Source organism: Panthera uncia, chromosome A2 (assembly GCF_023721935.1).
Source record: "Panthera uncia isolate 11264 chromosome A2, Puncia_PCG_1.0, whole genome shotgun sequence".
Lineage (NCBI taxonomy): Eukaryota > Metazoa > Chordata > Mammalia > Carnivora > Felidae > Panthera > Panthera uncia.
Genome location: NC_064816.1, coordinates 12,467,096 through 12,478,383, shown reverse-complemented (window position 1 = coordinate 12,478,383; position 11,288 = coordinate 12,467,096). Strand labels below are relative to the sequence as shown.

At 58.0% G+C, this 11,288-nt stretch overlaps 1 protein-coding gene across 2 annotated transcripts in view; it reads left to right on the top strand.

Moving 5' to 3' along the window:
* IL12RB1 (interleukin 12 receptor subunit beta 1) overlaps positions 1–10,978 on the top strand; it is an 18,500-nt gene extending 7,522 nt beyond the window's left edge. Inside the window, exons 6-16 of one of the 2 annotated variants that reach the window (XM_049640222.1) lie at positions 85–118; positions 1,016–1,144; positions 2,125–2,207; positions 2,732–2,975; positions 5,221–5,382; positions 6,092–6,229; positions 6,595–6,750; positions 7,980–8,114; positions 9,060–9,162; positions 9,465–9,546; positions 10,334–10,978. In XM_049640222.1, coding sequence (XP_049496179.1) covers positions 85–118; positions 1,016–1,144; positions 2,125–2,207; positions 2,732–2,975; positions 5,221–5,382; positions 6,092–6,229; positions 6,595–6,750; positions 7,980–8,114; positions 9,060–9,162; positions 9,465–9,546; positions 10,334–10,687 — 1,620 coding nt within the window. In that variant the 3' untranslated portion in view covers positions 10,688–10,978. The remainder of the gene's footprint in view (positions 1–84; positions 119–1,015; positions 1,145–2,124; positions 2,208–2,731; positions 2,976–5,220; positions 5,383–6,091; positions 6,230–6,594; positions 6,751–7,979; positions 8,115–9,059; positions 9,163–9,464; positions 9,547–10,333) is intronic. The other variant, XM_049640221.1, reaches the window with a different exon arrangement.
* The last annotated feature ends 310 nt before the right edge of the window (positions 10,979–11,288 follow it).

The window sequence follows — 11,288 nt, the reverse complement described above, 5'->3', positions numbered from 1 at the left end:
TATGTGTATGCATATATATATGTGTATATGTATATATATGTATATATGTGTATATATATACGTATATATATGATCTTGTCCTAGGGCCACTGTGGACGTCAGGATGATGCTGGCTTCGGTGAGAATAATATAGCAACAGCTGCAGCAAGCTAGAGTTAATTGAGCACCCACTGGGTGCCAGGCCCAGTGCTAAATTCTCTGTGTGCTTCCTGGCCCACCCTGTAGTTCAGTATTGGATTATTCCCAGTTCACAGGTGAGGAAACAGCCTGGGGGGGTGAGAAGCCATTGATCAGGGGCACATCCCAATGGGTGGCCTTGCCGGGACTCTGACCTAGGGCAGGGGCAGAATGGGTGATCTTTTTTTTTTTAATTTTTTATTTATTTTATTTTATTTTTTTTAACGTTTATTTATTTTTGAGACAGAGAGAGACAGAGCATGAACGGGGGAGGGTCAGAGAGAGGGAGACACAGAATCTGAAACAGGCTCCGGGCTCTGAGCTGTCAGCACAGAGCCAGACGCGGGGCTCGAACTCACGGAGTGCGAGATCATGACCTGAGCCCAAGTCGGCCGCTTAACCGACTGAGCCACCCAGGCGCCCCAGAAGAATGGGTGATCTTGAAGCGCCAAGGGGACAGTCCCTGGCCTATTCCCGCAGTGTCCCTAGGGCCCAGCACACAGCTGGCACTCAATAAGTGTATGACGACTGGGGCACCCGGGTGGCTTAGTCGGTCAAGCATCTGACTCCAGCTCAGGTCATGATCTCGCGGTTCGTGGGTTCGAGCCCCGCGTCGGGCTCTGTGCTGACAGCTCAGAGCCTGGGGCCCGCTTTGGACTCTGTGTCTCCCTCTCTCTCTGCCCCTCCCCCCACACTTGTGCTCTCTCTGTCTTAAAAAACAAACGTTAAAAAAAAAAAAAAAAAAGTGTATGACGGCTAAGTGCCAAGTGCCAAGCCCCGGGGCACCCCCAGGTGTGGGACAGCCCTTCAGCTTGACGTCTGACCTGTTTCTTGCCAGAGTCATGCCTCTGCCCCCTGCAGATGGACGCAGCCCAGGAATTCCAGCTGCGGAGGCGGCGGCGGCTCAGGCCGGGAGCCCCAGGAGATCCCTGGAGCAGCTGGAGCAGCCCCGTGTGTGTCCCCCCTGGTGAGAGCACCTAGAGTCACAGGAACCAGGGCAGGCATTAGAAATTCGGCAGCGGAGGGGCGCCTGGGTGGCTCAGTCGGTTGAGCGTCCGACTTCGGCTCAGGTCACGATCTCACGGCTCGTGAGTTTGAGCCGCGCGTCGGGCTCTGTGCTGATGGCTCAGAGCCTGGAGCCTGCTTCGGATTCTGTGTCTCCCTCTCTCTCTCTGCCCCTGCTCATGCTCTGTCTCTCTCGCTCCCAAAATAAATAAACATTAAACAAAAAAAAAAAAAAAAAAAGAAGAAGAATTCAGCAGTGGGCCTTGGAAATAAGGCGGCGGGTGTCAGTAAACAGGCGACGGGAGAAATCAGTGCAAATGAGTAAAAGGGGGCAGAACGGTGAGCGAGTTTCACGTCGTCAAATGTGGGGAATCCATCATCTGAAAAGCAACATTTCTCAGTCGTTCTCTTCTTCCGAGGTGTTTCGTTGCTTTTGCTCTTTTCAAGCCACCCAGGGCGCTGACAGGGGAAAATGGCTGTGTCACAAAGACGTATTTTCCCAAATGACACAGGAAGCTGGAGTCTGGGCAGCTCTAGAGTGGCGACGTGGTCCAAGAGGGAGGGAAGAATGAGGCCACTGGCAACGTTTGCTCCTGGCCTTGTGATCTGGGGTCTCCTCCTGCCCAAGTGCATTATCTGCCGGAAAACAACTCCAAGAGCTATTTTCAGACTTTAAAAAAAAAAAAAAAAAAGTGTGGTAAAAAGCCCATCATATATGAAATGTACCATTTTAGCCATTTCAAAGTGTAGTTTTCTAGCGTTAAGTATAGTCACGTTGTTGGAGACTAGATCTCCATGTTTTCAGATTTTGCAAACTAACATCCCATGGGAATCCTGTGTTTCAAGGCGGGGCGGGGGAGGGTCCCCATCGGGGGTCTGTGGGTGGCGGCGGGCAAGGGAACGCCCCCAGCGTCACTGTCTTGCCCATCCCATTCATTGCAGAACGTCTCCCACAGCCCAGCTGGAGGTTCTCGGTGGGGGCACTCCGCCCAGACGGGAAGAGGCAGGTGACTCTGGATGGGCAGGTAATGGGCCGGCACGGGGCTGTAGGGTGGCCTGGGATGGGCAGAAGGAGACAAGAAAGAGGCTGGAGTCGGGGCACGGGTAGGACATGGGGAAGAGCCATGGAGGTGGCAAGGACCGTGGGTTTAACTCTGCAGGTAATTGGGAGCAATAGAGGGTATGTGAGCAGAGGAGGGATATGGCGGGGTTCAGGTGTTCGTAGACTTCCCCTGGCTGCCAGGTGGGGGCCAGATAGTGAGGGGCTAGGGTGCAAGCGGGCAGGCCAGGGGTCGCCCATGTCAGTCTAGATGGGAGATCATAAACAACCCGTTAAGAACAGTCTAATTAACCCCCATTTTACAGGGAAGGAAACTGAGCTGGCAGCACGGAGGGTTTCTCTTTGGGGGACAGGGGGCGGGGGCTGGTTGTGTTGTGTTGTTTTAATTTTTGGCACAGGCCCTGGCCCATGGATGAGTCTGCCCAGGGGCTGCACCCTGGGGATGATGGCCGGGGTCAGGCCTCCGCAAGTCTCTCACACTCCCCACAGCTGCCCCAGCTTGAGCTTCCAGAAGGCTGCCTCAGGTCCAAGTCTGGCGGGGAGGTGACCTACCGTGTCCACCTGCACATGCTGTCCTGCCCGTGTAAGCCCAAGGCCACAAAGACCTTGCAGCTGAGAAGGTTCATCAATATCTCCGGTGCCGCCTATGACCTGGCTGTTGTCTCCCAGAATCGCTTCGGCCCCGGCCCCAACCAGACGTGGCACATTCCTGCCCATGCCCACACCCACCCAGGTGTCTCCTCTGGCCCGGGAGGGCTGCGGGAGGGCCTCTGGGATCTGAGAACCTACTCTGAGCCTCCGCCAGGCAGGGGGGCTGGGGAGGGGGAGGTGGGTGAGGCACAAAGTGAAGGGGGTGTCGAATTTAGGAACGTGTCAAAATCACTCGTTAGGGCATGTCATGTTACAACGCAGTATTTAAAGCAAACGCGCAAACAACAAAACTCTAGCTGGCAAAGTACAGCCCGGACCAACCACCTGTTTTTGTAAATAAAGTTGTACGGGGACCAGGGTGAGATCAGGGTGTGGTGGGCGAGGCGGGCACAGGATTGATCCTATCTTCACTTAAAATCTTGATATCTGGGGCGCCTGGGTGGCTTAGTCATGAAGCATCTGACTTCGGCTCAGGTCGTGATCTCGCAGGTTCGTGAGTTCGAGTTCCGCAGCAGGGGAGCTCCAGCCCCGCTTCGGGGGAGCCCCGCTTCTCCCTCTGTCTTCCTGTCTCTCCCTCTCTCTCGCTTGCGCCCCACCCCCAGCATAAAATAAAAATCTTGATGTTTGTTCATTATGTATACATACACATAATTAAATATGTACATGTATTTATACGTATGATGAAAAAAAAATCAAGATTTATATTTATGTATACGGGCACGTGTGCGCCCATACATATTTTATTGAGGTGAAATTCGCGTAGCAACACCAGCCACTTTAACAGGTGCGATTCAGTGGCACTTAGGACATTCACAGTGATGCACAACCATCACCTCTGTCCGGTTCCAGAACATTTCTATCACCCTCAAAGGGAGACCCCGTGCCCATCAGCCGTCACTCCCCATCCCCCTTCTCCCCAGCCCTTGGCAACCACTGACCCGCTTTCTGTCTCTATAGATTTCACGGAAACGGGGTCACACACCACGTGGCCTCTTGTATCTGGCTTCTTTCACCAGCATACCGTTTTCCAAGTTCAGCCACGTTTCCTTTTTATGACCGGGGAATATTCTATCGCGTGGCCGGGACCACGGCGCATTGACCTGTTCCTCCGCGGAGGAACACTTGGGCTGTTTCCACCTTTTGGCGATTGTAAATTGTGCCCATCGCATATTTTTCCGTTCGTGTTTTGACTTTTTTAGCTTTATTTATATTTTATTTTATGTTTAATGTTTTATTGACTTATTTTTAAGAGAGAGAGAAAGAGAGAGCACGAGTGGGGGAGGGGCAGAGAGCGAGGGAGACACAGAATCTGAAGCAGGTTCCAGGCTCTGAGCTGACAGCACAGAGCCCGATGCGGGGCTCGAACCCACGAACCTTGAGATCATGACCCCAGCCGGACGCTTAAACGACTGAGCCACCCAGGTGCCCCTTGATTTTTTTTTTTTTTTTTTTTTTTTAAATATCGCATTTAAAACAACATTTACCTCGACGACTGAGTTCTTCAGTGCCTCACATTTTGTGCCCGATCGTTGCCTCACTCACACCCTGGTCCCGGCCCCACCGAGCCACCCGGCAACCCTGGGAGCACAGGGCTGTTAACGATGATGCCCATTTCAGAGATGAGACGACTGAGGCTCAGATGGGTGAAGCCGCTCGCACAGCAGCGAGCCGGTCAGCTCCCGGCCTGGTTTGGGTCATGGCCCCGCTGTGTGACCTTGGGCCAGTGGCTCTCCCTCCCTGAGCCTCCGAGTCTGTGTTAGTGGGGTGATCACAGTCCCCGTTGGTAGCGAAGGGTATAGCAAAGCCCTCACACGGGCCCGGCGCATATAGTCGGCGCTCAATACGTGCTAGTTGCGGACCCCGGAATTGGAAGTAGGGCCCACCTCCCCAAGGTTGTTGCAGGAGTGGGAGAGACGAGCCGGGAGGTGGGTGTGTGTGTCCTTGTGCCCAGGCCCGGAGGCCCATCCGGCACCACACCCACCCGTCACAGGAGGTGGGTGGCCAGACACCTGCTGGAACAAGAGATGCTCCCCGGGCTGGCGGGGCGGGAAGGGGAGGGGCGCGCGCGCGCGCGAAATCAGTACAGGCATCGCGGATGGTGGGCGTCTTGGCAGGGAACTCATGGTCAGACCTGGAGACGACCGAGCTTATTCAAACAGCCCCTGGGCCCGGCCCCCAGCCCGGCGGCCCCCAGTGTGAGGAGACAGAGCCAGACCCGAGGGGTTAGGGTTTGGCCAGAGGATGGCACGGGGCTACGGGAGCCTTGGACTGGCGGGAGAAGGGGGCACCTGTTCTCATGTGGCTCTCTCCGCTCCTTCCAAAACCAGGGGTTCTGAATATCAGCGCCGGCGCCAACGGGACCATCATGCGTTGGCCAGCCTGGGCCCCGGACATGACCTACTGCATCGAGTGGCAGCCCCGGGGCCAGGACAGGAGCCTGACCACCTGCACCCTGACTCCACCCCAGGATCGGGACCCTACTGGAATGGGTACCGTAATGCCCCGCCTCTGCCTCTGCCTTAGAGCTCCTGGTCGGGTCAGACCTCTATGGGCCGCGCGTGCGTGTGCGGTGTGTGAGGCCCAGAGAGGCCTGGCTGCTTACCCGACGTCCCCCAGAGGTGGGAGCCAGGCTGAGACTTGGACCCTGCCCCCCCATGCAGGTCGGGAGCTCCCTGCCAGGATCCTGGGGCATCAGGGCTTACTTAGCCCTGGGCAGATCGCGCCCCAGTAGGTAATGAGTCTCACATCCCAGGGTGCCTGTTAAACATTCACCCGTGCCAGAAAAGGTGCAGCTAGCAAGATACTGGCGGCAAATTTAATGAGGCCTCCGGAGGAAAACGGGGAGGGCTCATGGCCCCGGCAACCTCGCGTCTTCCCTCCCGCTTCCTACCCTGGGCCTGGCCTCCGCCAGGAACCTCAGCCTCAGACTGGCCCGTGAGGAGTCCGCAGACTGGGGAGACAGAGCTGGGGACAGGCAGCACACCAGGCCCTGTAGAGGAAGGGCTGGGCTGGGGCGGGGGCGGGGACGGGCTGTGGGGGGATAAGGAAGGGATCCTGGAAGAGGGGACATTGGTGCGAGGGTTTTGAAGCATGAGCAGGAGCGCTCTCTGGGAGTTCCCGGCACGAGGCACAGCCAGCGCCAAGATGTGGAGGGAAATACAACCTGTTCACTGGCCTGGCCCGGGCCAATCCTTCCAGCAACCTACAGCTGGAGCAGGGCATCCGGGGTGCTGGAGCAGAAAATGTGTTACCGCATCACGATCTTCGCGTCCGCACACCCACAGAAGCCCACCTCGTGGTCCACGGTCTTGTCCACCTACCACTTCGGGGGCCACGGTGAGTAGCCCAGACCTACGGGGTGGTCCCTCCGGAGGGCTTGGCAGCGCCCTTGGGCGTGAGGAGGAGGGAAAGAACATTCAGGGGCACTTACTCCGGGCCAGGCCTTGGCCAGAAGCCAGACACGCAGAAGGGGGTTCCTGTAGACGCCCCGAGCGGCCTCGCCCCATTTTATAGATTAAATAAAGTGAGGCGCAGAGAAGAGAAATGATGGCGCCTGGTCGGGGAGCCGGGACTCGAACCCAGGCCCGCCCGACTCTGCCGCCAAGGTCACCCGCGTGGGTCTCCGCGCGGGGCCAGGCTGGGCACGCGGGAAGGAAGGGTTCGGCCGGTACTCCTGGAACTGACCATGGCCGCGGTTGCAGCCCCGGGGGCCGGAAGCCCACAACACGTGCTGGTGAAAAGGCTCAGCCAGGACTCCGTGACTGTGGAGTGGGCACCCTCCGTGCTGAGCGCTTGCCCTGGCGTCCTGAAGGAGTACGTCGTGCTCTGCCAGGAGAAGGATGGCGGCCAGACGTCCAGTACGTGAGGCAGCGCGGGTCTGGCTGCGGGGAGAAGGGGTCTGGGATGGAGGTCTGCCTGGCTGCGGGACCCCGAGCACCTCGCTGCCCCTCTCTGGGCCTTGGTTTTCCCATCCATAACCCAGGAGATGGGCTCAGAGTCTCCACGGCCCTTTCCAGGCCCCCAGGGGGCAGCAGCCGTGTGCCCACAACATACCCCGTGTGTGAGTGGCAGCCCCTCCTGTGAATCAGCAGCTGTCCCCATTTCACAGATGGGAACACTGAGGCCTGGAGCGGGATTCCCGCCCAAGGGTTAAGGGAGCCTGGACTTGGGCTCAGTCAGGTGCCCCTTCTCGCCCCTTAGGAGGGGGAAGAAGTGAGAACACGCCGGGCAAGTCTCACTAGGGCCGGAGGTTCCTATCGTTTCCACACCCTGGGGGCCCCCTCTTCCACACGGGGAACACGGCCTTTCCGATACGGCCCCACACCCCCCACCTCCTGCAGCAACGGGCCGGGCCAGCGAGACCTGCCTCTTTTTGTCTTGCCTTCCCACCAAGCACCTAGCACTCACTGGTCAAGGCACAGATGCCCCGGGGGCAGGGGGGACACCCAGGTATCAAAGACACCTGCCATCAGCCTGGCCACCCATTGCTTAGAGGGGGTAAATGAGGCCGAGTGGGGTTCGGTGGCTTATTCCGGGCGGCGTAGCTGGAAGCGGCCATTACCGAAAACCCATCTGCCAAAAGTCAGGGAGCCCGACGTGGGGCTCGGACTCACAGACCGCGAGATCATGACCTGAGCCGAAGTCGGAGGCTCAACCGACTGAGCCCCCCGGGTGCCCCGAAAAAGTGTTTTTAAGGAGGAGAGGGAGGAAACCACGCAGATATCCGGGGAAAGGGTGAACAAAGTAGAGCAGGGGGGGACTGTCGGTGCAAAGGCCCTGAGGTGTAACAGAACCTGGCGTCTCTAAGGAGCTTGGAGGAAAAGGCAGGTGGGTCTGGGCAGGGGACGGAGTAAGGAGCCTGCAGAGGTCAGGATTTGAGAAAAATAGCCCCATTCGCTAAATATTTTGGTGACGAAGATTCCTCCAAATAAGCTGAGGTGCGTGGGTGCATTAAGAGTTTTCAGCAAAACGCCTTGAGGCCCCATTGCCACTCCTAGGGTGTGGCTGCCCAGCCAGGCCCCGGGCATCCCATCGCCCGATGGGAGTAAAGGCCGTCTAGGAACCCGCGCCTGCCTCCCTCCCACAGAGCTGTCTGTGAAGCCCACGGAGACCGAGGTCACCCTTGGTGGCCTTCGGGCTGGCACAGCCTATACCGTGCAGGTTCGAGCAGACACAGTGACGCTGCAGGGCGCCTGGAGCCAACCCCAGCCATTCAGCTTTGGTGAGTAGGAGGGCGGGGCCTGGGTATTTACCCAGCATGCACTGCCCCGGCCCAAGCCTCCCCCAGCCGCCCCGCCCTGGCCCTGCCCCTGCCCCCAGTGCATCACCCTCAGGAGGAAGTCCCACCTCACTCTGTTCCCACCTCTTCTTGCGGTTTTTCCCTTCCGGAACCTTCTCTCACACTCCTGTTGCCTTGCCTGTGCAGGCGCCTCTGCCCGGAATGTCTGTGCTTCCGCTAACTCCTTTCCATCCTCCAAAACTCAGCTCATAAGTTTCCTCCTCCAGGAAGCCTTCCATGCTTTCCTCTGGGTGCCCACCCCGCCCCCTGCCCCCCAGCTGTTACTGCCCTTCCTTCCTGGCCTGACATCTTGGGAGTGGGTGAGGGAGGGTGTCTGTGTCCCAGGCTCTGTCCCACCACCCACCTCCAGCCTGGGGGCTCCAGGGGAGGTAGAGGGGGCAGGGGGCTATTTATTGAGTGAGTGAATGTGAATGAATGAGTGTCTCTCTTATCGCAAAGATAAGGAGGCGGCGGGCTCCGTTGTCCTGGCTTGTGTGGCTGGAAGAGATTTGGAAATCAAATGACCCCTGTTCCTGCCATAGTCGCTGCCTGTTGTCCTTACGGTGGAATCTGGTCCCAAGAGAACCAGGCAGTCAATCCTCGCGTGGGGTGGCAGGTCTGGGTCCAGGGGAGCAACCACATGGGCTCAACCTGTGGGCACTTGGAGTTACGGTGTCCTGGGCATGGCGGGCCAGGCCTTTGTCCCGCAGACACAGGGCAAGTGGGTTCCCCGGTCTCCGGCTTCACGTATGAGGAAACTGAGGCACAGAGGGACCCATGGCATGCCATGGTCAGCAGCGAGTTGATGGAGGGTCCAGCCCTCCCACCTCCCTTCCCAGTAAGAGGCAGGAGGTGTCCCTCCCCCAACCCAACCTCTCCCACTCCCAGAAGTCCAGGTTTCCCAGTTCGATTTGTCCGTACTCCTCGCGTCTCTGGGGAGCTTCCTGAGCATCCTTCTCCTGGGCGTCCTTGGGTACCTCGGCCTGAACAGGTAACTTACACCATCTCCCCCAAGATGTTCCATAATAGCAATAGTAGGTATTGGTGCCCAGTTTACAGATGAGGAAACTGAGGCTCAGAGAGTCAGGTCCAAAGTATCCAGCGGTAGGGGCTGAGCTGGGATTTGAAACGAGGTCTGTCAGACGCCCGCCAACATCCCCCCCGCCCCCCGCGCCCAATCCACATCAGTTCTCCCTTTATAACCTAGTGGAGATGAACAAAATAAGACAGAACAATGAAAAGTAAGAACGGATAGAAACACTGCTCCTCCGACCAGCTCCCTTCCCTCCCCAGGGCTGCGCGGTATCTGTGCCCGCCTCTGCCCACACCCTGTGCCAGCACTGTGGTCGAGTTCCATAGCAGCCAGGGGAAGCAGGTAAGGGCACTCCTTTTCTAATTTAAGGTCTTATTTATTGGGTCTATACTCTGGGCCGGGGTTCTACAGAGTAATGGCCATGCCTTCACTCATTTTATTCTCCCCTAACCACTGACACAGGGATTTCCAAAAACCCGTCCTATTTCACACACTGACAAGCAGAGGCCCAGAGAGGAACCTCCTGTGGGTGGGTCATTTCCTAGCAGCAGAAACAACAACAGAAGAACCCAGTGTGGGTGGGGGCGGGGGGAAGGGGGGGGATTCCCTGGATGGTGGTCTTCAGGCATGGCTAGATCTAGGAATCTCGACACTGAACATCCATTTGTCTGGGCTCCTGTTCTGCCTGCAGTCTTCCCTCCCAGCCAGGCGCAGTCTTTCCCCAGTGGAAGCAGGTGCCGTTTTCCCCATTCACTTCAGCGAAAGTCTCAGGGCTATCAGTGATTGGCCCAGCTTGGGCCACATGCTCATGGAATCAGGGGCTAGAGTGCTCTGATTGGCTGGGCCAGGTCACATGTCCATCACTCAAATTGGGGTGGGGACACTGCCCTGCCTGCCCAATCACATCAACAGTGAGAAGAGGAACAATTTCCCAAAGAGAAATGGGGGGCAGGGGAGGACTTCCCAAGGGGATGCCGAATGGGGGGGGGGGGGTGTCACTGATTTAGAGCTGATCCTTGAATTGGTCTCAGGGTTTTAGAGAATTAAGCCAGCAGGAGCACGATCCACTCCCCGTGTGGATAGGAAATAGGGCGCTGCCCACAGCCTCGGGCCCACCCTTCCTATCTAGGCTTGGCAGTGGACAAGCCCGGCAGACTTCCCAGAGGAGGTGTACCGAAAAGAGGCCCTGGTGGTGAACGTGTCCTGGGAAAAAGGTGAGGGAACGGACCTGGACACGCCCGGGCATCTCAAGGAGAAGACACGGCTGCTTCAGGGCACTCCTGAGCTGGCCTTGGACGCGGAGCTGCCCTCGGAGGACAGGAGACAGGTGCGAGGACACCCTGAGGCTCAGACTCCGGAGCCGGGAAGGCAGGATGGTCTGGAGGGCAGCCCTGCCCAGGCGGCTGGACTCTCACTGCTCTTGGGAGACCTAATACAGACTCCCGTATTCAGTGGCCCTTCGCACACCGGCCTGGAGGCCTGAGGGACAGAGGGGAAAGTCGTCCTTCAGGCAGGAAGCCTGAAGACAGCCGGTTATTAAGCAAACGTTGCATACCCAGCTTATTCTGTCTAGACACTCCCGCGATGTCCTGAACCCCCACAACCACCTCGAGAGGTACATGGCTGTTCCATCTCACAGACACGGCCACTGAGGCTCAGAGAGGGCAAGCGGCTAGGCTGAAGCTACACAGCACTGGTGGGAGTCAAACCTGGGCCAGGTGCCCCAGACCCCATTTCCACCCTGGAGGCTCTGATGCCACCGCCCTCCCCCCCCCCCCCCACACTGACTCTGTCTAGCAAGTCTTGCAACATGTCCTCTGGTGGGAACTCTAGAAAGCGCCAGAAAATGGAAGCTGCTACCCCCCCCCCCCAAGACATCCGTGGGGGAAGGGACAGAACTTTTCGGTGTTGAATAGGCTGGGGGGGGGGGGGGCCGGGGTTGTCCCTAGGCCCGAGGGTGGGCGGCCTTTCCCCGGAGCACTTGCTGGGGAGTCTGGGCACAGAGTTCCTGCGGCGCTGCAGGGTGTCCAGGCTCTGAGGATCTAGTGGTGGAGAAAACAAGGGGGGGGGGGGGGGGGGGCTCT